Source organism: Nicotiana attenuata, unplaced genomic scaffold, assembly GCF_001879085.1.
Source record: "Nicotiana attenuata strain UT unplaced genomic scaffold, NIATTr2, whole genome shotgun sequence".
Classification (NCBI taxonomy): Eukaryota; Viridiplantae; Streptophyta; class Magnoliopsida; order Solanales; family Solanaceae; genus Nicotiana; species Nicotiana attenuata.
This window is the reverse complement of record NW_017670312.1, coordinates 875,868-900,852: the sequence shown is the minus strand read 5'-3', so window position 1 is coordinate 900,852 and position 24,985 is coordinate 875,868. Positions and strand designations below refer to the sequence as shown.

Genomic DNA, 24,985 nt, shown 5'->3' with positions numbered 1-24,985 from the left:
CTTCCGGAGTCTGTACACACCCCAGTGAGCGCAGAGTGTTGAGTGTATTGAGTGTTGAGTGTTGAGTGCTGAGTGCAAGTGCTGAGTGATGGAGTGACATTGTTGTGAGGTTGCATTTACTTTTGCTGTTGCTGCATTTATCTGTTAAATTTCTTTGTGGCATTTACTGAGTTATGGAATTTACCTGTTTATTCCTGTTATTTTTAAAATTGTGAAAAATAAATAATTGGACTATTTTGCTCAGCTCGTCACTACTGCTCAGTTCCTTAGTTATTTCTGTTACTACTGAGGTGGTTGTACTCATATTACACCCTGCACTTTATGTGCAGATCCAGGTGAATTCGTTGAGTTCAGACCGGCTTTAATTGGAGACTGCAAGGTAGCTGTCAGCGTCCGCAGGACCTTGTTACTCCTTCTGTATTTCTTCTTTGGATTGTATCGATGGTTAGACAGTTATATCCCTTAGTTCATAGTTTTAGACGCTCATGACTTAGCGACACCCCGATGTTTGAGACTCGTTTCCGTATTTTATATTATTTATATTTAGAGCTGGTTTAGTTTATCAGGAATTAAATTATTGGAAATGTTTTATTAAATTCTTATAATCAGATTAGTAGTAATTTTGGGAATAGGCTTTCCTTGTAACACGATAGGCGCCATCACGACCATGGCTAGATGTTGGGTCGTGACAGATCATATCATTACATAAAGTGTAATACTTTTCATCATTGCGTAACGACGGATTTAACGATACGATACGATAAAAATTAAGTAACAATTAAAATAAACATTGTATTTAAAGTCATAATATGATATAATACAATAGTTAACAACCATCCAAACAAGCTTAGGGAAATTCAAACAATGAGAACAGAAGAAGAGCTAGAACTGAAGAAAACATTGTACAATATAAGTTTTGGCACTAATTATATGAATTACAACTGACTCGGAAGAAATAAAAAAACTAAGAAGTTTATGGCTTCTACAGGTGGTTCAAATAACACAGGAATACATTACTGCTACATCAAAATGTTTCACATTAATTGCTTTAATGAGCATCAACAACAAAACTACGTTTACAAATTCTTATGTTAAAATAGAAAAGCCAACTACCATATGCTCAGTAGTTCGACATTGTGCATTCGACATTGTGCATTCTCTGCTGGAAAAATAGCATATCTTGATCTGAAGTTATCACTTGAAGGCAAATGAAAGCACGTTGAAAACAAATGCCGCTTAGAAACCCAGCTTTCGCAATGACTAAAAGGGTTAATGATAACTTTATTATTGATCAGCTCATGATCTTCTGGATGATATTTACCGGACATAGCATTCTTAATGAATGGATAATTAAGCAGCATATCTGCAGTCTATCTCCAATTATGATCTTTTTCAAAACACTTGACCAGGAACTCCCTGCATATATTAGAAACGTTACTCGGAATCACAGGTTCTTCATGTGTAATCTTGAAGTCCAAATCGTCACTATTTTTATGGCACGACCATAACCGTCTCCCTGTGATCATCTCTACAACAATGCAACCAAGCGCCCAAATATCAACGGCTTTACCATGAACCCCATGAGCTACAGATTCTGGGGAAGCATAAAGCAGAGTCCCTCTATGATGACAATACTTGTTGGAGCCTCTATCCCAGTAGGTATGTGTTTCGTTTTCTACCGTTCTCAAAGACACCCCAAAATCAGCCAACTTCAGGCGCACATCCACAATACTATCATATTCGTCATCAACAGTAGGAAAAACAAGTATATTACTCGGTTTCAGANTTAGTGACACCCCGATGTTTGGGACTCGTTTTCCGTATTTTATATTATTTATATTTAGAGTTGGTTTAGTTCATCAGGAATTAAATTATTGGAAGTATTTTATTAAATTCTTATAATCAAACTAGTAGTAATATTTTGGGAATAGGCTTGCCTTATAACACGATAGGCGCCATCACGACCACAGTTAGATTTTGGGTCGTGACAAGTTGGTATCAGAGCCTAGGTTACATAGGTCTCACGAGTCATGAGCGGGTTTAGTAGAGTCTTGCGGATCGGTACGGAGACGTCTGTACTTATCTTCGAGAGGCTGCAGAACTTTTAGGAAAACTTCACCTTCTTGAATTCTTATCGTGCGGTATTGATTCAGCTTGAAGTGTAACTCTTTGAATTCCTTCCACGCATTCGTATGCGCACATGAGCGCTCGGTATCAATTGTGCATCGACGGATTGTGATTCCCTAGATGAGGTGCGAGATTGATTTTGTGTGTTGATGTTGGGCCAGTCTGGAGGACTTGAGGTCGGGTTTTGTCTGTAGCTGGAGTACAAAAATTTCCATTGTGTGAGCACTTGTTTATATGTCTGTTGGTGTCCCTATTAGTGGAATTCGTGATTGAGGGCTATGTGGTGAGTATGATGTGACCGCGAGATGAGTTCATATGATTTGAATGTGACGAGAAGGTATTGCTGAAGGTTTCACCTATTTGAGACTCCAGGTATGTTGTTAGACTGGTTCGAGGACGAATGTTTGTTTAAGCGGGGGAGGATGTAACGACCCGGTCCTTCGTTCTAAGAGTTATAGCCACATTTCCCCCATCTATGCTTATTTATATGTTTTTCAGCTGTGTTGAGTTGTATCGAGTTGGTAGGTTTGGGTTCGGAGTAGTTTTGGAGTGAAATGATCACTTAGTCTCTTAGTTAGAAAAGTCAACCGGAAGTTGATTTATGAGTAAAAGAATTCGGATTTGGATTTTTATGATTCGATTAGCTTCGTTGGGTGATTTTAGACTTAGGAGTGTGTCCGGAATATAATTTGGAGGTCCGTGGTAGAATTAGGCTTGAATTGGCGAAAGTTGGAAGTTTAGAAGTTCTTAGGCTTGAATTCGAGGTTGATTTGGTATTTTGGTGTTGTTTTGGGTGTTTCGGAGGTTTGACTAAGTTCGGGTAGTGATATATGACTTGTTGGAATTATTGGTTGAGCTCCCTAGGGCCTCGGGTGTGTTTCGGATAGGTTTGGGTTGTGTTGCGCTCGTTTTTCTTATGTTTCGACGCCGTTTCTTCAAGCATAAATGATATCATATTGAACAAATGAGCTCCGATTTCTTTTTTGATTGAAGAATTAGATCCGTATTGTAATTACAGACCTGTAGCAAAAAGAATCATCGAATTTGGACATCGTATGAGGATTTTATGGTCATTTTACTAAGATTTAGGTTGCCAGATTTTTCAGGTTAATTACGAAATTGCCACTAGCAGCGTAATTAAAAATCTGCACTATTTGCAAATATTAAAACCTACCTATCTCATTCGTTAAAAGGTCAAATTGAGTGATTCAAAAGCCTAACTTGACTGGAATTTCACAAGGAATTCATTGGAGGAATAAAATACGAGTTTCGGGATTTGGCTCGAGAAACGAGGCAGAATAGCTGGTAGAAAAATATACAAAACTAGGGTTTGTTCATTCAGTCATATTTTGAGTTGGGGAGCTCGGATTTGGGCGATTTTGGAGGCGATTTTCACCATATGGATTGGGGTAAGTGTTCTCTACTCGATTTTGATTATAATTTATGAATCCATCTTCGTTTTTGGGATTTGATTGATGATTTCAAAGTGAAATTGAGGGAGCTAGGGTTTGAGTATTGGAGAGTTTTAAGTGAGGATTTGAGGGACCAAACGGAGTCCGATTTTGACAAATTTTATATAGATAGACTCGAGAGAGGACGAGGATTATTATTCTGCCATTTTTGACTGATTCCGAGACATGGGCCCGGGGGCCGAGTTTTGGCCGATTTCGGATTTTTGGCATGTTTTTGTTATTTTTATTGTGTAATTCAATTCTTTAGACTATGTTGATAGTAGTATTCTAATTATGGTTAGATTCGAAGCTTTTGGAGACCGAGTCGAGGGACGAGGGCATTACGGAGTAGAATTTTGCGCTGTTGAGGTAAGTAACAGTTTTAACTCTGGCTTTGAGGGTATAAACCCGGAGAAATTGATATCATGTGATTGTTTGGTGGTGATACCCACGCTAGGTGACGGGCGTCTGGGTGTGCAACGTGAGGGATTGAGACTTGGTCCGTCCCGTGAGGCTGTGAGGCCTAATGGCTATTATCTGTAGTTATGTGTTTACTTGTTGTTGAACTTGTTTGCCTTCATGTTAGAGATCATGTTCAGGCTTTATTCATACTCACTATATTTGTACTCAGTCATAGAAATTATTTTACATGTTTATCTCAGTCTCTATTATTTGCTAATATGCTGTGATACTTGATGTGAGATGTGTTCCCTTATTTGTTGATGATGGTAACGCTAGTGAGGTACATGACTGAGTNTTACATATTAATATTATTTGTACTAATAAAAAAATTTAGAAGAAGTTTATGAATTATACAGATGGTTCAAATAACACAGGATTACACGCTGCGTCAAAATAATTCTCATTAATTGCTTTAATGAGATCAACAACAAAACTACATTTACAAATTTTTATGCCAAAATAGAAAAGCCAAGTACCATATGCTCAGTGTCCTACTTAGTTCTTCTACATGAAAGAGAAATTACACTGTTGCATATTAGCTCCCTACATGACGGATTTGAGATTATTCCAACTTCAAGCTGGTCTTCTTCTAACACAGAGGAAGAGAGTAATTAGGAGCTTCTGTAATTCGACATTGTGCATTCTCTGCTGGAAAAATAGCATATCTTGATCTCAAGTTATCACTTGAAGGCAAATGAAAGCACGTTGAAAACAAATGCCGCTTAGAAACCCAGCTTTCGCAATGACTAAAAGGGTTAATGATAACTTTATTACTGATCAGCTCATGATCTTCTGGATGATATTTACCGGACATAGCATTCTTAATGAATGGATAATTAAGCAGCATATCTGCAGTCTATCTCCAATTATGATCTTTTTCAAAACACTTGACCAGGAACTCCCTGCATATATTAGAAACGTTACTCGGAATCACAGGTTCTTCATGTGTAATCTTGAAGTCCAAATCGTCACTATTTTTATGGCACGACCATAACCGTCTCCCTGTGATCATCTCTACAACAATGCAACCAAGCGCCCAAATATCAACGGCTTTACCATGAATCCCATGAGCTACAGATTCTGGGGAAGCATAAAGCAGAGACCCTCTATGATGACAACACTTGTTGGAGCCTCTATCCCAGTAGGTATGTGTTTCGTTTTTTACCGTTCTCAAAGACACCCCAAAATCAGCCAACTTCAGGCGCACATCCACAATACTATCATATTCGTCATCAACAGTAGGAAAAACAAGTATATTACTCGGTTTCAGATCGCAGTGAATGAAACCCTTACGATGAACATGAGAAATCCCAGTCAAAAGCTGAAAAGCATAGTATGCAACCTCTGATTCTTCAACCATCGTGTTAGCTTTAGAGTAGATATTAATCAAATCGTGCAAAGTGCCACCAACGGCATATTCGAGCAAGAGGTTATAAGTATGTTTACCGTTTTCGACACTTACATCTTCTCCAAAGCACTGAACTACGTATGGCGACCCTTTCAGCGCATCCAGTATTCTTCCTTCCATTGAAAGCGAAGACGAATCCTTCACTTCTGCAGATTTCACTGCCACAAAAGTAGACGAACCATCTTTTGGTGCGGCAAGAAACACAGTTCCATAAGAACCAGCACCCAACGCTTTCAGCTTTTTCCAATACATTCTTGATTCTTGATAACTTTTCCTTCTCTGTCTATTTTCACCCTAGCTATATAAACCTATTCTTAACCCTAGCAATGAGAATAAATCAAGGAGGAATGATGCATAGAGACGTTCTTTCTGATCTTTAGTACGTAACCCTAACACTATTAATAAAAGTAGACGACAGCTTCTCTAGCGACTTAATATGATCATTAGAGACGTTCTTACTTGTATATATAATGCATGCCCTAAGTAATTTAGAATCCTAATAATATATGGATTATGCCTTCATTTTAGTCTGTTTCCATAATGGGTTAATTATTCGCCAAGTAATTAATTAGGGTGCACTTATGAAAACTTAAAAATAAAACCTTTGTTTCCCAAATCTATTCAAAACCTATTTTCTTGCAATTTACTTCATCAAAGTTTTGACAATTACTTTGATGAGCACGTAACTTCTCATGGTAACTAACTACACTTCTGTTGTGCCCCACTAGAAATTAAAAAATAAAAATCAGTCTAAATTCGAAAATGAGTAAATTGAAATTCTAAATTTAAAAATACTCCTATTAAACTTCTTGAATATGCATATTTTGCAAACAAAATGATTTTTTAGAAGTTGCACCTGAGTATTCTTTTCATATAATTTAGGGAAAATTTTCAATTGTTAATTATGTAATTAAAAAAGTCAATATATGTGTGTGTAGCGAAGAAACATGAATATTTAGTGAGTTACAAATGAATAGAGCAAACAAATAAGTATAAATAATTCTCAACGAGAATAAAACCACTCGTGAGTCAATCTATTTTACATAATATATGGGAAATTGAAATGCTAGCTTCTTTCATCTTTTTTATTACGGATTCCCAATAAGTATGATTTTATGGTGTGTTTGGCCAATAACTACAGATATTTGTATTTTGTTATGTCACTTGTTATTCTTGTCTTCTTTTTATTATGGCAAAATTTATCAAAACCAATCAACTAAAGCATACTTTTAAAAAGGTCTATATTTGCTTATTTTATTATTCGAAGTTACTCGATTTTAATAGTCGTTATACTAACGTTTGGATATTTACGCTTAACAGTTCGGCTTAAGGGTTATCCAGCTTTTAAATATATATTTGTTCGATATGAGATTAGCAGTTATCAATCATTTTATAGAATAGAAGGTGGTCCATACTGTAAATACTAAAAAATCATTTTGGACGAAATCACATCAATGAAGATGTCGCACAACTACCAAAGTGTCAGCCACAATATTTTGCCAGAATTAGCCATAAAAACACCAAAGAGTTTATGTACAGAAATTACCTTTGACTTTGCTGATTTCTCAAAGAATGACTCGGAAACAACCGAAACCAAAAAGGGAAAAAACGTGAAATAAAAACCTTTGAGCCTGTAATCCTGTTTCTTTGGCAACCATACAAGCCTTACCCATTTGTTTGAATTAACCATCTATTTAAACCATTGTAACCTCTCATGAGCACTTGAATTATTATGAACTATGTAAAAGTTAAAGTGTGGGGTGGTTGCTTTAGCTTTTGAGTGAAACTAATGAAATAAGGAGAAAGGTGCATTGTTTTGAAAAAGTAATTGTCACATGAATTGAAAAGAAAAAAATAATAATTGTATTGCTGTGAAAATATTCTGTAATAGTGGTGACTCTTGATATAATTGTGTTTAAAGAAGTGGGCGGCTAATATATATTGATGTGAAGGTGGAGTTATAGTTTGACATAAGTATGGGATTTTAAATGTTAAAGTGTATGTATTAAAGTGCTTAGGGAGGGGTAGTCACTCTTGTATCTAAATGTATCATACCCGTCCCGTAGCCTACATTACAACCAAATAAAGTCCTACTTGATCCTAGACTGAATGAGCTCGATTAGTAGAGTAGTACACTACGGGCAAGCCTATCGTGCATCTTTTGTGGCATATGAATGTTATTTCTGAGAGTGAGTGAACTCTTTCTATCTTGTGTTCCTAAATGTTCTTAAATTTTATTGTGTGGGACTACTCTCATTGGTTGTGTGCGGGCACTTGATTCATGAAGGAAAGGTAATGTCATTGACCTCTATGTTAGAGTAAGTGGGCGAGTGATAATGCTTGGTACTTGTGAGTCAAATCTTGAGGTTAAGATGTTACGCTTTTGTGCTTAATCTATTTTAAATGTTCTTGGCATAATGAATTAGGAGAGTTGTTTAAAAAGGTCGTGTCTATATAAAGTGAAGTTTGATTGCTCGAGGACGAGCAATGGTTTAAGTGTGGGGTGTTGATGTTAGGCTAGAAACCCGTATTTTAGCCGTAGTATTACATTCCAATGACTGCATTTTTACGTGCATTTGAGTTGAAATAATAGTGAATTGCACTTAGTACGTGTTTTATGCCTTGCAGGAAGTGATCCTGAGCTCAAAAGTTAATTTGGAGCTAAATTGATCAATTTGGAGCTTTGAAGTCTGAGTAAAAGCCCAATACATTAAGTCGGGATCGTGCTCGGAGGTCGTGTACCAAGTTTGGATGTTAATAGTGGACGAAATAAGTTCACTCTGAGAAAATTACACTACCGCGCCGCATGGGGCGCCGCAAGGCGCGGCGCAGCAGTGTAAAATGGTGACTGACTTGAAAATATGAAGCTACAGCTAAAATGCACTACCGCGCCGCGTGGTGCGGCGCAGCCTGCAGCGCGGCTGTTCAACTTTTACAGAGCGAAGTTTTTCCCCTTCCTCTCCTTATTTTTCATTGTTGGTTATAATTTTGAGTATTGTGTTTTCTGATCTTTAGTACGTAACCTTAACACTATTAATAAAAGTAGACGACAACTTCTCTAGCTACTTAATATGATCATTAGAGACGTTCTTACTTGTATATATAATGCATGCCCTAAGTAATTTAGAATCCTACTAATATATGGATTATGCCTTTATTTTTGTTTGTTTCCATAATGGGTTAATTATTCGCCAAGTAATTAATTAGGGTGCGCTTCTGAAAACTTAAAAATAAAATCTTTGTTTCCTAAATCTATTCAACAACGGCTTTCCAAAACCTATTTTCTTGCAATTTACTTCATCAATGTTTTGACAATTACTTTGATGAGCANTATATTAGTGAGTTACAAATGAATAGAGCAAACAAATAATTATAAATAATTCTCAACGAGGATAAAACCAAAAAAAATTTAAACCTAGGTGTCTCTCTCTAAAAATTTCTCTCTCACTTCTCTCTAAGGCAACGGTCTGATAACGGCTAATCCCCAACGGGTTGGCCCACACGCCACTGAAATGAACCCACCGGACGGTGCCCCTCCGGCGCGTCTGGGTGAACAAAACACCACAAACCAACCTACAAAACAAACCACTGATACAGATGACATGAAGATTTTATATGCTGAAACAATCGCAGCCTCTAAACAATTTCAACCCCCAAATCAGCAAGCAAGGAACTCTGTAACAACAACTCATTCGACGCACAATGGGATGCCGGCTGTCTTATTCAAGGCGTCAGACTACTATGGAATTATGGCTGAAGAATGTAAACACACAATTGTTGGTAGATTCCTTAAACCTGGGCCCCAAATTGACCGGATTAGGTCAAAATTCAAAGAGATAATCTCCATCAAAGGTAATGTGAAAATTGGGGTTTATGACAACTTTAATGTTTTTCTGGATTTTACAAATGAAGATGATTTTAATGTGGTCTGGTTCAAACGAGTAATTGAAATAGAAGGACAACAAATGTGGCTTCAGAGGTGGTCGCCGGACTTTAAACCACAGGAGGACCTCCCATTAGCACCGGTATGGGTGTTATTACCCGGTCTTCCCTTTCATATGCACACATGGCAATATGTTAAGCAAGTTGTCAGCGTCGTTGGAACGCCATTGGAAATGGACCTAGCTACGCGTGGTAAAACTAGACCTAGGATGGCGAAGGTTCGAATTGAGATTGATTTACTTGAACAACAACCTGATGCTGTTTATGTCGGGCAGGTATTCGAGAATGCTCCCCAAAAAGGTTTCATACAAAAACTGGAATATGAAGGGGTTCCTAAATATTGTAAACATTGTCGAAAACTTGGTCACAATATGATGAATTGCAGAGTTTTAGAGAGGAAAAGAGAGCTGGAAAAGAAAGATCAAGCAGATGAAGTGAACAAAGAAAGAAGAGAAGAAACTGAAACAGGGGAAAAACAGAATTCAGAAATTAAGACAAAAGAGGGTGCAACAGGGGTGGCTGGTAGTTCCACTGAACCACAGCAGTCCCAGATAAAACAGGGGAAAAACAGAATTCAGAAGGAACAGGTGCCTAATAAGCCTGATACTAACACCAAGGCTGATCAAAACACTGCCCAAGTGCTAGTTGATACTGTCAAGAATCAAGACACAGATCAAGACACAGATGATGAATTTCCAAGGCAACAAAGCATCAAGAGTAGAACTACAAAGTGGAACAAGGTTAGAAGACAAAAGAAAATTCCGAAAAAGAGGTCCAAAGTTGCTTTCAAACATGTCAAAAATTTCAGTAGCCCAAAGAACAAGACTGTTTTGGTGCCTAATGAAGAGATCCTCCAAGTTAGCAGCAGCAAAATTAAATCTACTGAGGGGCTGAACAGCGATGAAACCGGAAAGGAAAGGTACACCAATGACATCATGAAGGAAGGCCCTTTTGACAATGAGAAAAGTGGATTGAATACCAGCAATGCGATGGTTAAGACATCCAAGGAATTGGAATGGCAAGAATATGTCAATGAGTCAGTCAGCATCCCTTCTGAAATCAAAAATTTGCCTGGAATATGTCTTGAACTAGACCTGAATCTTGTACAACAACAAAGTAACAACGACTCAGTCTCAATGAGAAAAGAGAAACAACATCATTTTGAGATCACCGCACCAAACACTGTGACTATTCAGATAGCAGAAGACCAACTGCAAAATGATCAGGACCAGGACAATGGAGAAGAATTCTCTCCAGTAAACAGACGCAAAAAGTAGAACAAAAAGAAGGAACAGAAGAAAAAACAAAAGAACAATACACCTCCTCACGGAGGTAGAACAAACTAATTTACCTCTTTATTCCATGATTAGTGTCATTTTTTGGAACATTAGAGGTGTTAACACAAAAAAGGCAATGCCTAGACTGAAAAAACTTATTAATATCAACAAAGTTTATTTAATAGCTCTCATGGAACCTTTTGTTAGTATGAACAAAATCGACAAATACATGAAATTCCTTCGGCTCAAGCACTGTATATCTAACACCAATGGGCAAATTTGGCTCATGTGGTCTGAAAACTTTCAGTCAAGTGTGATTACTGTGGATGATCAACAGATTACTATCAAAATTCAGAATAGGGTGGATGCCAAGAGTATGTTCCTAACTGCTGTATATGCAAAATGTACTGCTAATGAAAGACAAGACCTTTGGTGTAGCTTGGAAAACACACACATGATGATTGATGGCCCATGGTGCATTGGAGGTGAATTCAATGTTATTATGGATCCGGCAGAGAAACAAGGTGGTCGACCTCACAGAATGTATAAGAGTTTGGATTTCAGCTCGTGTATGGACAATTGTGAAGTTAAGGGTTTGGGTTATGTTGGGCCTATTCACTTGGTGCAATAATTGGGAAGCTAGAAGAAGAATCTGGAAGAGGCTTGATAGAGTCTTTGTTAATGACTTGTGGTGTCAAATTATGCAGAACAATGTTGTCAAGCATCTTCCTAGAACTGGTTCTGATCATAGACCTCTACTTCTAAAATGCTACAACACAAACAACAGTAGTATTAAGTACTTCAAATTCTTGGATTTCTGGACAGAGCCCTTCCTTCATGAACTTGGTAGAAGATGTGTGGAAATCCTATATTAGTGGAAATGCCTTGTGGATAGTTCAACAGAAGCTTAAAAAGCTTAGCAAAAGGCTTACACAATAGTCGAATGAGGAGATTAGAAATGTATATGAGCATGTTCATCACTGGGAAGCCAAAATGAATGCCCTTGAGGAACTTGATCTCCAAAATAATACTAACCTATCTAGGGAAGAGCTTAATCGAGGGCAAGCCGAATACATCAAATGGATGACCATGCAAGACTCTATTCTTAAACAGAAAGCAAATATCAAGTGGTTTGAAGAAGGTGATTCAAATACCAAGTATTTCCATAGCCTAATCAGAGAAAGAAGAAGGAGGCTACAAATTCACAAGATCAAAGATCATAAAGAGAGATGGGTGGAAGGTGAAGATAATATTGCAAAGGCTGCCATTAGACACTTCCACAAGAGATACAACATCAAGCATCAATTCATCGATAATGATATACTAGAATGCATCCCTAGGACCATTACTGAAGAAGACAACATTGCCCTGACTTCCATACCTAACACAGAGGAAATCAAGGATGTTGTTTTCGAAATGGGAGCTAATAGTGCAGCTGGTCCAGATGGCTTTAACGGCACCTTCTTTCAGAAATGTTGGGATATAATCAAAGAAGATATCACTAACTTTGTGCAAGAAATTTTCAATGGAAAGAGACTAACCAAGTTTTTCTCTCACACTTGCCTGGTTCTACTTCCCAAAGTAGAATCTCCCAACAACTTCTCAGAACTTAGACCCATCAGTCTAAGCAATTTCACAGCCAAGATCATATCCAAAATTCTTTCGAGAAGGCTAAATCCTATGCTTCATAAAATCATTTTTGAGAACCAAAGTGGGTTTGTCAAAGGAAGATCCATTACAGAAAACATTTCGCTAGCTCAGGAGATCAATCATAACATCAAGAATCAAAATTGCGGGGGAAATGTTATTATCAAATTGGACATGGAGAAAGCATATGATAGAATGTCATGGAGCTTTATCATGTCAGTTTTGCGAAAATTTGGCTTCTTTGAGGAATGGATTGACATCATTTGGGGTCTGGTTAATGAAGTCTGGTACTCTATTATTATTAATGGCAATAGAAAAGGCTTCTTTACCTCTTCTCAAGGCTTGAAACAAGGAGATCCTCTGTCTCCCTCTTTGTTCATTATTAGTGCTGAAGTGCTAACCAGGTCCTTGAATAATCTCATCGGTTGTGATAACTTTACTCCTTTCAGCATGAATAACAGGGGACCAAAAATCAATCACCTTGCATATGCCGATGACATAGTCATATTCGGCGGGGGTAACAAGAAATCCATCAAGCTTATCAAGAAATAAATTAGGAGGTATGAAAAGGCTTCAGGGCAAAAAGTCAATAATGACAAGAGTTATTTCATCACCTCTCCAAACACCCGGCTTCCAGGATCAATAGAATTAGGCAAGCTTCAGGGTTCATGGATAAAAAGTTTCCTTTCAATTATCTGGGTTGTCCAATCTATCATGGAAGGAAAAATACTGTCCTATTTGATGAAATGTTAGCAAAGATTGTTAGAAGGATCAATGGATGGCAAAGCAAAATTCTTTCTCCTGGGGAAAAATCACACTTATCAAGCATATACTACAATCCCTCCCCACTTACACACTGTCTGCCATGAGTCCTCCCAAAGGCACTATTAATCTCATGGAAAAACATTTTGCAAACTTCTTTTGGGGGTCGACAGATGGATCAAACAAGTACCATTGGAGTTCTTGGCATAATATGTGTCTTCCCAAAGATGAAGGTGGCATTGGAATCAGGAAGATGCAAGATGTTATTGATACTTTTAATATTAAAAGATGGTGGAGGTTTAGAACACAGAACTCTCTATGGGCCACCTTTCTCAGGGCCAAATACTGCGCAAGATCTCATCCGGTAAGTAAATCCATGATTTCGGCTGACTCTCATAGTTGGAAAAACATGCTAAAGACCAGGCAAAAGGTGGAATCTCACATCAAATGGAGCATTCAAAATGGCTCCTCAAGATTCTGGTGGGATAATTGGATGGGAGAAGTTCCACTGGCTCACCAGGTCCAAGGTATCAGGAAATCGGCCAAAACTCACGTAAAGGAATTCGTAACAAACGGGCAATGGGACATCAACAGGTTAAACCAGGTTCTTCCTTCTCACATCTCTGATTTTATTTGTAAAATTGATATTAGTAATGATGCAGAAGATGATTTCCCTAGTTGGGTCTTGTCGGAGGATGGAATTTTCTCTAATAAGTCAGCGTGGCAATTAATTAGACAAAAAAAACCAAAAAACAATTTTTTAAACAATATTTGGCATCAGGCAATCCCTTTCAAAATGTCCTTTTTAACTTGGAGAATTATGAAAAGAAAACTTCCTTTTGACAACACGATTAGCAAGTTTGTACTAATATTGCTTCGAGATGTTCTTGCTGTAGTGTCCCACAGGTAGAATCCATGCAACATGTCTTCGTGGAAAGTGAAGCTGCAAAGTACATTTGGAAGAATATTGGCAACCCCTTGGGAATTATTCATCCAAATGCTCCTATTGCGGCAATCTTCAAGAATTGGTGGGACGCAAAAACAAAGAATAAAATTCATGGCTTGGTTCTACAAGCTGCTCCAACTCTTATTTGCTGGGAAATCTGGAAACAAAGGAACTCATGTAGATATGGCACACAAAGGAAGTTTCATCACAATGTCATGAACCATCAGGTGATATGGAATCTCAAATCCATGGTAACCAAGTTCATGCCGAATGGAGACACCCCACATCACTGGCCTTCCCTTTGCTACAAAATTGAAAGATTGAAACCTGTCCAAACATGGAAGCAAGTTCAGTTGCATCCTCCGCCCCATGGTAAGGTCAAAATTAACACAGATGGAAGTTACATCAAGGAAAACGGAAAAGCTGGTATAGGAGGAATCATCAGAGACGAGGAAGGAAATTGTATCATGGCATTCGCAATGTCAATTGACTGTGACAGTCATAAGATGGCTGAAGCACGAGCTGCTGAGTTCGGAGGAAAATGGTGTAACCAGTTAGGTTTCACTAATTTTGTTCTCGAACTTGACTCAAATATCATTGTAACAATGGTCAATCAAGAGGGAAGCAAGAACATGAAGCTAAAGATAGTGGTGGAGAGAATTACAAGTCTGCTCCAACATACAAATGCAACAGTTCAACACTGTTATAGAGAAAGCAACCAGGTTGGTGATGCGTTAGCGAAAACAGCATCCTTCTCAGGCTCAAATTTGATCTGCCAAGCCTTCGAACAACTCCCAAAAGAAGCTAAAGGCGCCTTCATTATGGATAAGTGGCAAATGCCTAGTATTAGAACAAAATATGAGAAGAACAATTTTTTTGTCAGTTGAATATGATGTATATATAGGTATGGCAGTAGAGTCGTAAATAAGCTACTGTCCTTTTTGGGTGATAGGAATCACCATGTTGTATTTGGTTCTGAGGTAAGGTACAACCCCCCTTATTGATCTCTTTTTGCAATACAACACCCAGACCTCTGTCTGGGGAACTTTACATAAAAAAAAATCCACCATTGCAACTAATCAAATCCATAAAACGCAAAACATAAATATTTGTAACTAAAACATCCAAAAAGAGTTAAACATTGTGGCACCATTCAATCTAGTCTAAAATATTACAATCATAGTCAAGTGTAAATATTACCAAGTCTAAACATCCAACTACAACAAATAATAATGTCTCAAACATCAATAACCATAACAAACTAAAGCTCATTATCCCCGCCATCCTCGCCATTCGAAGGACCAAATGGACGTCCGCTCATAAATTTCTCCACTAGACTCTGCAATTTGTTAAAATTTGCGCGATCTTCTTTCCGTTCCTCCTTCAACTCTTCAACTTCTTTTCGTAATTCTTCCACCTCTTCGTGATATTGCGAATAACTCGCATCACCGGACAACAATGTCGTAGAACGACCTACAGAATATTGTGATCCAAGACCGTAGGTTCTACCTTTCTTTGCGCCACCAACCACCTGCGTCCATATTGAAGCTACATCATTGAGTGACACTTGGGTTGAGCTACCATCCTCGGAATCGGGTTGACTTTGACGCCATTCCTCAAAACGTTGCTGATAGGCTTCCTGAAATTAAAATGGAGTCAAAGCGATACTTGAAGAAATTAAAATGTATGTTTCACAGTTTTCTGATGAAGCATATATCAATACCACAAAATATACTATATTTACCCTGCAACTCCATGCATACAACACTCCATGCATATAACACTCCAAATTATGCCAAGTGAGCACATCTCCAGGAAGCTTTAAATATGGGGATTTTGTGGTGTCAATTATTAGTTCCTCTCCTACATCTATATAGCCAAGCGGTTGGTATTTTGGAACAATATCCAATAAGTTATGAATTCTCAAGATATGAAGGTTTTTCAGTTTGGAAAAGGCCTTATGAAAATTGAGATCCCCAACTTTAGGACTTGCGAATACAAAACCTGTCACTGGAAACTCCTTGCCACTGCTTGTTTTGTTGATTCCATTGAAAGCTATGTCCACTGCATTTAGGGTTGCAAGTGATGCACCTAGGCTATGGCCGGTTACTGTTATGCTCACCTCTTCATTCTTATATTCCTCAACCAGTCTTTTCACTTCTTCAAGAACCTGAAATAAACAAGATTTAAATTTAACTCTTTAGTTTCACCGACTCAATATTAAGATAGAAAGAAGCACGGAAAATGTTATTAGGCTTGACATTAATTAATAGGCTTCAACTTCTATAGATAAAAAAAGAATAACTCTTGATTTCAACATGGAGTATTTTTTTACCTATCTATTCTTCTTTAAAAAAATTATTTAGTTGTCGGACGTTGAGCGTAAGCTAAACAATAACAAAGAGACAGACTTTTTTTCTTTTTTATAAATAGCATCATCTAAAGTGTCAATGAAAAAGAAACAGTTGAAACTTCTACGGTGATAGAGTAAAAAAAAATCCTTACACTAACTTACAGAAAAGATAGCTATACATAAGTACTCGTGCATAAGAAGTCATATTAGTAATTTAGAAAATAGGCAAGTAACATGCTACTAGTACCGTAAAAATACCAGTTCAAGGGTTAATGAGAACAATCTAACTGTGGCTTAGACGTATATTTTAAGTTAACAAAATCAAAATATACCTGATCTCGGACACTATACTGATTAAACTTTGAACGTGGATTTTCTGTTGTATAAATATTGTAGAAGCCATGATGCACCAATGGCTTAAACAAAGGAAGTAAACCCCCATCACCAAATACTTTAGGTCCTGGGATAAGTAGAAATTCAAGGTCATTAACCCACTCCAGTGTCTGAATATTTCCTCGCCAAGCAATTACAATATCCCTCCTTCCCAGTGTGAAAACATGGACACTACTATGGCAGCCCAATCACAGACGGAGGCCCAACTAAGCAAGGCCCAAATATAGTTAGATACATTTTGTTTGTAATAGTATTGGGTATTTTTTGTTCTTTTGTTAATTTTGATATAGTCTGCACTTGTATACAGAAAAAGGAGATATTGAACAAAAAATAAGAAATACGTTTCTCTCTCTCTCTCTCTCTCTCTCTCTCTTCAGTTAGAAATGTTCTACATTTCATCTCCAATCATCCTCAAATGGTGAGATTCGTTCATTATAACATGGTATCATAGCAAGGATTTAGCTTCCTCATGATCTCAGCTTTCGATCGATGTTACCCTCACCAGTTTTCTCTGAGGATTTACACGATGTCTCGTTCGCCGGAAAATTAGGGCTTTTTCGATTTCATCTCCGTCCAAGCTGCTTCTTCTTGTACGTGTGCTTAGGACGATTCAAATCCAGATCGACCTCATGTGTTTAGCAAAAGGACGGTACAATTTCTTCTGTTCTAATTGTTTCTAGAATCTATTCTGATTTTTTCAGAAATTTGTGCGAAGTGAAATTAGTTAGACATAGTTTTATAGAATTGAATCACGGTCACTGGTTTGTCGTCTACTAGTGTTCCGATTACTCAGAACACCGAAGGTTTCACCATTTTTTCCGTTGATCCTTCACATCCTTTTTACGTTCATCCATCAGATAACCCTAATACTCCCCTAGTATATCCTCCATTCGATGGTCGTGGTTTTGTAGTATGGCGAAAGAATATGCTAGTTGCTCTTTCTGCCAAAAATAAACTCGGGGTAATAACAGGAAGAAATCCCCAACCAGAACCAAATTCTTCTTATTATTCTGCTTGGGAGAGGTGCAATGACATGCTCATTGCGTGGATGAAAAATTCTTTGACTAGAGAGATTTCAATCAGTCTTATAGGATTCAATACTGCTAAAGACATTTGGAAAGACATAAATGAAAGGTTTGGTCAATCCAATGGGTCAAAATACATTCAGATTCAGAGAGAAATTAGTGCTACTACCCAAGGATCTTCAAACATAGCAACATACTATACTAGGATGAAAGGGTTATGGGATGAACTCAATGCTGCTTATGTGGGTCCAACATGTACCTGTGGGGCTCTACCTAAACTCTTAGAAGATCAGCAATTGTTTCAGTTCCTTAGTGGGTTAAATGACACATATTCTTCATGTAAAACCAACATTATGATGATGTCTCCCTATCCTTCCATAAGCAAAGCATATTCCATGCTCCAGCATGATGGACATCAGAAGGAAAGCACAAATCACATCCCAAATTTCTCAAATGATTCAGCTTCATTTTCTGCTTCTGCTGGACAGAGTTTCAAGAACAGGTCATTCTCTCAAAGGGTTCAGTTTGATTCAAAGAAGCAACCCTCATCCTCTGTTTTCTGTAAGTACTGTAAGAAGCAGGGTCACACTATTGACAAGTGCTACAAACTTCATGGTTTCCCTCCTGAATTTAAGTTCACCAAGAATAGAAAGGGTTCAGCCTCTTGTGTTCAGAATTCTATATTTACTCCAGATTATGCTGATCAAAGTTCTGCTCCTCATGGTTTCACTAAAGAGCAATATGATCATCTTCTGAGCCTACTCCACAAGACACATGTTACACCTCCTCAACATACACCTGGGTATTCTGCTCCTGAATTCACTCCTGATGCTTCTCTTGGTGAAAATGCTGCATTTGCTAGCTTTGCAGGTGTGTTCTGTTTTGTTGTTAGTAGTACTGATTTTCATGTTTGTGGAATATCAAAAGTAGATGTAAATTCTTGGATTCTAGACTCTGGGGCAACTAATCACATGACACCACACAAACATTTTCTTCACAACCTCAAACCTTTATCTGTTCCTTTCCTGATTACTCTCCCTAATGGTTACAAAGTAAAGGTTATATCTACTGGATCTTTACGCTTAAGACATGACATAACTCTACACAATGTACTTCTTGTACCTTCATTTCATTTAAATTTGATATCTATTCACAAATTGATTGTCCAACTTGATTGTTTTGCAATTCTCACCAATTTGCTTGTTTTCTACAGGCCCCTTCTCTGAAGAGGCCATTGGAAATTGGTAAAGCTGCCAAAGGATTGTACTTCTTGCACCCAGAAAACTCATCTACTTCAGTCTGTCCTACTGTTCCTTACCTTAGTCTAAATGTTCCTCATACTTCAAATGTTGCTCATGTTTGTACTTCTCTTTGTTCTGAACATGTGACATCTTCTCATGCTAATCATGATCCTTATACAAATCCTACTGTACTTGCTGTACCATGTAATGGTTCAAATGTTGGAAATAAAAATGATCTCTTTTAGCATCAACGACTAGGTCACATGCCCTTCAATAAGATGAAAACTATTTCTTTTTTATCTGGAAAACTTTCATCTACACAACCATTCCTTTGTTCTGTATGTCCCATGGCTAGACAAGAAAGGTTGCCATTTTATGATAGTTCTATTCATTCTACTGTTCCTTTTCATTTAGTACATATTGATATATGGGGGCCATACCACACAAGAACTTACAATGGTTTCAGATATTTCATTACTCTAGTTGATGATTTTTCTAGAGTAACTTGGACTCATTTACTAACCTGCAAAAGTAATGCCCTTCCTGTCTTAAAGGCTTTTGTTTCCATGGTTAAAGTTCACTTCCATTTTAATGTTCAAATTTTTCGGTCTGACAATGCTTTGAATTAGGAGGAAGTTCTGAATGTAAAACTTTCTTCTCTGATAATGGCATTTTACACCAAACCTCCATTCCTCACACTCCACAACAAAATGGAGTGGTTGAGAGGAAACATAAACACCTTCTAGAAGTATCAAGGGCATTACTTGTGACGACCCGACCCGTCGTCACGTGAATTACCGCCCCGTTTCCCCCATGTTATGCTTCTTCATGTTTCATTATCAGTATTTGATGTGTTAGAGTTGGTTTGGAATGGTTTTGATAAGAAATAAGACACTTAGTCTCTTTTAAGAAGGCTTAAGTTGGAAAAGTCAACCGGATGTTGACTTTGTGTTATAGGGCTCGGATTTGAATTCCGATGATTTGGATAGCTTCGGGGGATGATTTGTGACTTAGGAGTGCGATCGGAATTGATTTTGGAGGTTCGGTGTATAATTAGGCTTGAATTGGCGAAGTTAGTATTTTGGCGAATTCCGGTTGGTAGATGAGATTTTGATCCGAGGGTCGGAATGAGATTCCGAGAGTTGCTGTAGCTTCGTTAGGTGATGTTGGATGTGTGTGCAAAATTTTAGGTCATTCGGAGGTGTTTTGGTTGGGTTTCTGATCGAATGCGTGTTTCGGAAGTTTTAGAAGAACTTAGGCTTGAATTCGATGAGAAATGATGGTTTTAGTGTTGTTTGAGGTGTTTTAATGATTGGAACAAGTTTGAATAAGGTATTGGATCATGCTTGTATTTTTGGTTGAGGTCCCGAGGGCCTCGGGGTGATTTCGGATGGCTAACGGGAAGTTTTGAACTTAAGAGATTGCAGAACCTGTGCTGCTTCTGGTATTTTCGCTTCTGCGGAATTGGGACCGCAGAAGCGGTACCGCAGAAGCGAGAGGAGAGACGCAGAAGCGGCAGGGACCGCAGGTGCGGAATTGGTGACCGCATCTGCGGAGTCGCAGATGCGACAGGAGGACCGCAGATGCGGTATTTGAGCTCTTATGGGGATCCGCAGATGCGTTAATTTGTCCGCAGAAGCGGGAGGCGCAGGAGCGGATGTTAAACCGCAGAAGCGGATATGTCCGCAGAAGCGGTGCATTGACCGCAAAAGCGGGAGCCGCAGATGCGGCCATGGAGCCGCAGATGCGGAAATAACTGGTCAGAATAGTTTTTATTTCCCTTCGCGAATTTTTGAAAGGGTTTCATATTTTCACTTCGGACTTGGAGAATTTGGGCGAGTTGGAGGAGAGGAATCAAGGGACTTCATTGAGGTAAGAATTTCTAAACCAAAAACACGATTTTATGGTGCAAACACATGAAATTAGACTGAAAACTCAAGGATTTAAGGTCAAAAATGGTGGTTTAGGGCTTGAAACCTAAGAGAACAAAAATGGGAATTTGAGGGGTCATTTGGACTCCGATTTTGGTGTTCTTTATATGTATAGACTCGCGGCGAGATAAGGAATCCGGTGATGTAAAATTTATAATTTTTCGAGAAGTGGGCCCGGGGCTCGGGTTTTGCCAACTTCGTGATTTTCGATGTTTTTCGAGTCTTTTCGATTGGGTTATATTCCCTTAGCATATTGTGACGTATTCGTTGTGGTTTTGGTCAGATTCGACGCGCGAAGAGGTGAATTCGAAAGGCAAGGGCATAGCAAGCTAGGACTTTGGCCGGCTTGAGGTTAGTAATAAATGTAAATGTTGTGTTGAGGGTTTGAAACCCCGAATTTGCACAACGTAGTGCTATGTGAGGTGACTTGCACGCCGGATAACGGGCGTGGGGTAGAGCACCGTCGGGGATTGTGACTTGGTCCGTCCCGCTTAATAAAAATTACTACCTATTTGTTTGTAGTTTCGTGATATCCTTATAAAAATGGATTAAATTGTTATCATTGGGCCTTGTGCCAACTGCTTGAATCCTTCAGGGATTGTTTTAATGATTTCTTACCATATTCATAAACATTAAACTCAGTCCTAGTATTTAATACTGTTTTGCAAGCTCAGCCACCTTTTCTCAAAACTTGGAACTTAAGCAATATTTTTAATGAAGTTTAAGCTGAATATTTTTATACTGTTGTGTGATTTTTGGACTGAGTATGGGATCGGGCTGCGCGCCGCAGTGGTTTAATACTGATATTGATATGAGGCCAAGGGTCTGTTCTATGCTACGAGATGGCTTATTATTGCACTTGGGCCATAAGGGGCCCCTCCCGGAGTCTGCACACCCCCAGTGAGCGCCGTCGACGTTAAATAAATGGAGCGGGCTGCACGGCCGCAGCGGGGTACTGGAGGTACCGGTTTATGTGTTGCATTGCATATTTAACTGTTATTTATTTCTTCATCTGTTGTGATGTATATTCCAACTTATTGTTGTTTAATGGTATTAATAGCTTTACTTTGTGTTTATTTAGGATTTCTTATCCTCAGACTTTATTTATATTTATTACTTTCTGAGTTGGAAGTACTCACAATACTCTCTGCACCTTGTGTGCAGATTCTGGTACACCACAGGGTGAGTGAGGACTCGTGTTAGCTGAGCAGCGTTATCCGGGAGTATCNGGATGCAGGGCCGGAGTTTGCGTGCCAAACGTGGATGGGCTTCGGGAGTTGATATTGGAGGAGGCCCATAGCTCGCGGTATTCCATTCATCCGGGTGCCGCGAAGATGTATCAGGATCTTAGACAGCACTATTGGTGGCGGAGGATGAAGAGAGATATTGTGGAGTATGTAGCCTGGTGTCTTAATTGTCAGCAAGTGAAATATGAGCATCAGAGACCGGGTGGCTTACATCAGCAGATGGTTATTCCTGAGTGGAAGTAGGAGAGGATCACTATGGATTTTGTTACCGGACTCCCACGTACTCTGAAGAAATTTGATGCTATTTGGGTGATTGTAGACAGGCTGACCAAGTCCGCGCACTTCATTCCGGTTTGTACTACTTATTCTTCAGAGCGGCTGGCAGAGATTTATATTCGGGAGATAGTTCGATTGCACGGTGTCCCAGTTTCCATCATATCAGATCGGGGCACTCAGTTCACCTCTCAGTTTTGGCAGGCGGTTCAGCGAGAGTTGGATACTCAGGTGCAGTTGAGCACAGCTTTTCGCCCTCATACGGACGGGAAGTCCGAGCGCACCATTCAGATATTGGAGGATATGTTACGTGCCTGTTTTATTGATTTTGGAGGGTCATGGGATCGGTTTCTACCGCTTGCAGAGTTTGCCTACAACAATAGCTATCAGTCTGCATTCAGATGGCACCGTATGAGGCCTTGTATGGGAGGCGGTGTAGATCTCCAGTTGGTTGGTTCGAGCCCGGGGAGGCTAGGTTGTTGGGGACAGATTTGGTTCAGGATGCATTGGAGAAGGTGAAGGTGATTCAGGAGAGACTCCGTACAGCACAGTCGAGACTGAAGAGCTATGCAGACAAGAAGGTTCGAGATGTATCTTTTATGATTGGTGAGAAGGTCTTGCTGAAGGTTTCACCCACAAAGGGTGTTATGAGATTTGGAAGAAAGGGAAGCTGAGTCCGCGGTTCATTGGGCCTTTTGAGGTACTTAGGAGGATCGGGGAGGTGGCTTATGAGCTTGCCTTGCCACCTAGCTTGTCGGGCGTGCATCCAGTTTTTCATGTGTCTATGCTCCGGAAGTACATTGGGGACCCGTCCCACGTTTTAGATTTCAGTACAGTTCAGCTGGAGGGTGACTTGACTTATGAGGTAGAGCCAGCAACCATTTTGGATCGCCAGGTTCGGAAGTTGAGATCAAAGGACGTTGCATCAGTGAAAGTGCAATGGAGAGGTCGGCCCGTGGAGGAGGCTACCTGGGAGACCGAGCAGGAGATGCGGAGCAGATATCCTCACCTATTTGAGACTTCAGGTATGTTTCTTGACCCGCTCGAGGACGAGCGTTTGTTTAAGTTAGGGAGGATGTGACGACCCAACCCGTCGTCACGTGAGTTACCGCCCCGTTTCCCCCATGTTATGCTTCTTCATGTTTCATTATCAGTATTTGATGTGTTAGAGTTGGTTTGGAATGGTTTTGATAAGAAATGAGACACTTAGTCTCTTTTAAGAAGGCTTAAGTTGGAAAAGTCAACCGGATGTTGACTTTTGTGTTCGAGGGTTCGGATTTGAATTCTGATGATTTGGTTAGCTTCGGGGGATGATTTGTGACTTAGGAGTGCGATCGAAATTTATTTTGGAGGTTCGGTGTATAATTAGGCTTGAATTGGCGAAGTTAGTATTTTGGCGAATTCCGGTTGGTAGGTGAGATTTTGATCCGGGGGTCGGAATGAGATTCCGAGAGTTGCTGTAGCTTCGTTAGGTAATTTTGGATGTGTGTGCAAAATTTCAGGTCATTCGGAGGTGTTTTGGTTGGGTTTCTGATCGAATGCGTGTTTCGGAAGTTTTAGAAGAACTTAGGCTTGAATTCAATGAGAAATGATGGTTTTAGTATTGTTTGAGGTGTTTTAATGATTGGAGCAAGTTTGAATAAGGTATTGCATCATGTTTGTATTTTTTGTTGAGGTCCCGAGGGCCTCGGGGTGATTTCGGATGGCTAACGGGAAGTTTTGAACTTAGGAGATTGCAGAACCTGTGCTGCTTCTGGTATTTTTGCTCCTGCGAAAATGGGACCGCAGAAGCGGTACCGCAGAAGCGAGTCAAGAACCACAGAAGCGACAGGCATCGCAGGTGCGGAGATGCTGACCGCATCTGCGGAGTCGCGGATGCGACAGTAGGACCGCAGATGCGGAATTTTGGAAGGCTAAAGGAAACCGCACCTACGTAAAAGGAATCGCAGATGCGAGACCACAGAAGCGGTCTAGTAACCGCAGAAGCGGCTCCCCATCGCAAAAGCGGAAGTCGCAGATGCGGCTATGTAGCCGCAGGTGCGGAAATAACTGGTCAGAAAGGGTTTTAATTCCCTTCGCGAAATATTTACAGAACACATATTTTGACTTCGGACTTGGGGTGTTCTTGAGCGATTTTGAAGAGGAAATTCAAGGACTTCGATCAGGTAAACATTCTTGGACTTAGAACACAATTTTATCATGCAAATACATGAAATTTCACTGAAAACTCAAGAAATTAGGGTCAAAAATGGTGGTTTAGGGCTTGAAACCTAAGAGAACAAAAATGGGAATTTGAGGGGTCATTTGGACTCCGATTTTGGTGTTCTTTATATGCATGGACTCGTGGCGAGATAAGGAATCCGGTGATGTGAATTTTATAATTTTTCGAGAAGTGGGCCCGGGGCTCGGGTTTTGCCAACTTCGTGATTTTCGATGTTTTTCGAGTCTTTTCGATTGAGTTATATTCCCTTAGCATATTGTGACGTATTCGTTGTGGTTT

At 39.3% G+C, this 24,985-nt stretch overlaps 2 protein-coding genes across 2 annotated transcripts; both read right to left on the bottom strand.

Annotated features, from left to right (window-relative positions):
• Positions 1-4,896: 4,896 nt before the first annotated feature.
• Positions 4,897-5,700, bottom strand: LOC109237648 (protein kinase byr2-like). The gene has a single exon (XM_019403974.1). It carries the CDS (start codon positions 5,698-5,700, stop codon positions 4,897-4,899), a length of 804 nt encoding a protein of 267 aa, XP_019259519.1.
• A 9,583-nt stretch (positions 5,701-15,283) lies between these two features.
• On the bottom strand, positions 15,284-17,622 carry LOC109237647 (phospholipase A1-II 4-like). Its single transcript, XM_019403973.1, has 4 exons — positions 17,579-17,622; positions 16,708-16,942; positions 15,767-16,192; positions 15,284-15,661 (listed from the first exon to the last, which is right to left on the bottom strand). The coding sequence occupies exons 1-4, from the start codon at positions 17,620-17,622 to the stop codon at positions 15,284-15,286; spliced, it is 1,083 nt and encodes a 360-aa protein (XP_019259518.1).
• Positions 17,623-24,985: the final 7,363 nt, after the last annotated feature.

What these genes read in the sequence shown, in the direction of transcription:
- LOC109237648 (XM_019403974.1), bottom strand. Translation starts at nt 5,700, where the DNA reads ATGTATTGGAAAAAGCTGAAAGCGTTGGGTGCTGGTTCTTATGGAACT.
- LOC109237647 (XM_019403973.1), bottom strand. Translation starts at nt 17,622, where the DNA reads ATGGATGAACGTAAAAAGGATGTGAAGGATCAACGGAAAAAATG. An exon ending in AAGGATCAACGGAAAAAATG is followed by an intron (nt 16,943 to 17,578) that starts GTGAAACCTTCG and finishes GGGCTGCCATAG; the next exon opens with TAGTGTCCATGTTTTCACAC. An exon ending in TGTATGCATGGAGTTGCAGG is followed by an intron (nt 15,662 to 15,766) that starts GTAAATATAGTA and finishes TTTTAATTTCAG; the next exon opens with GAAGCCTATCAGCAACGTTT.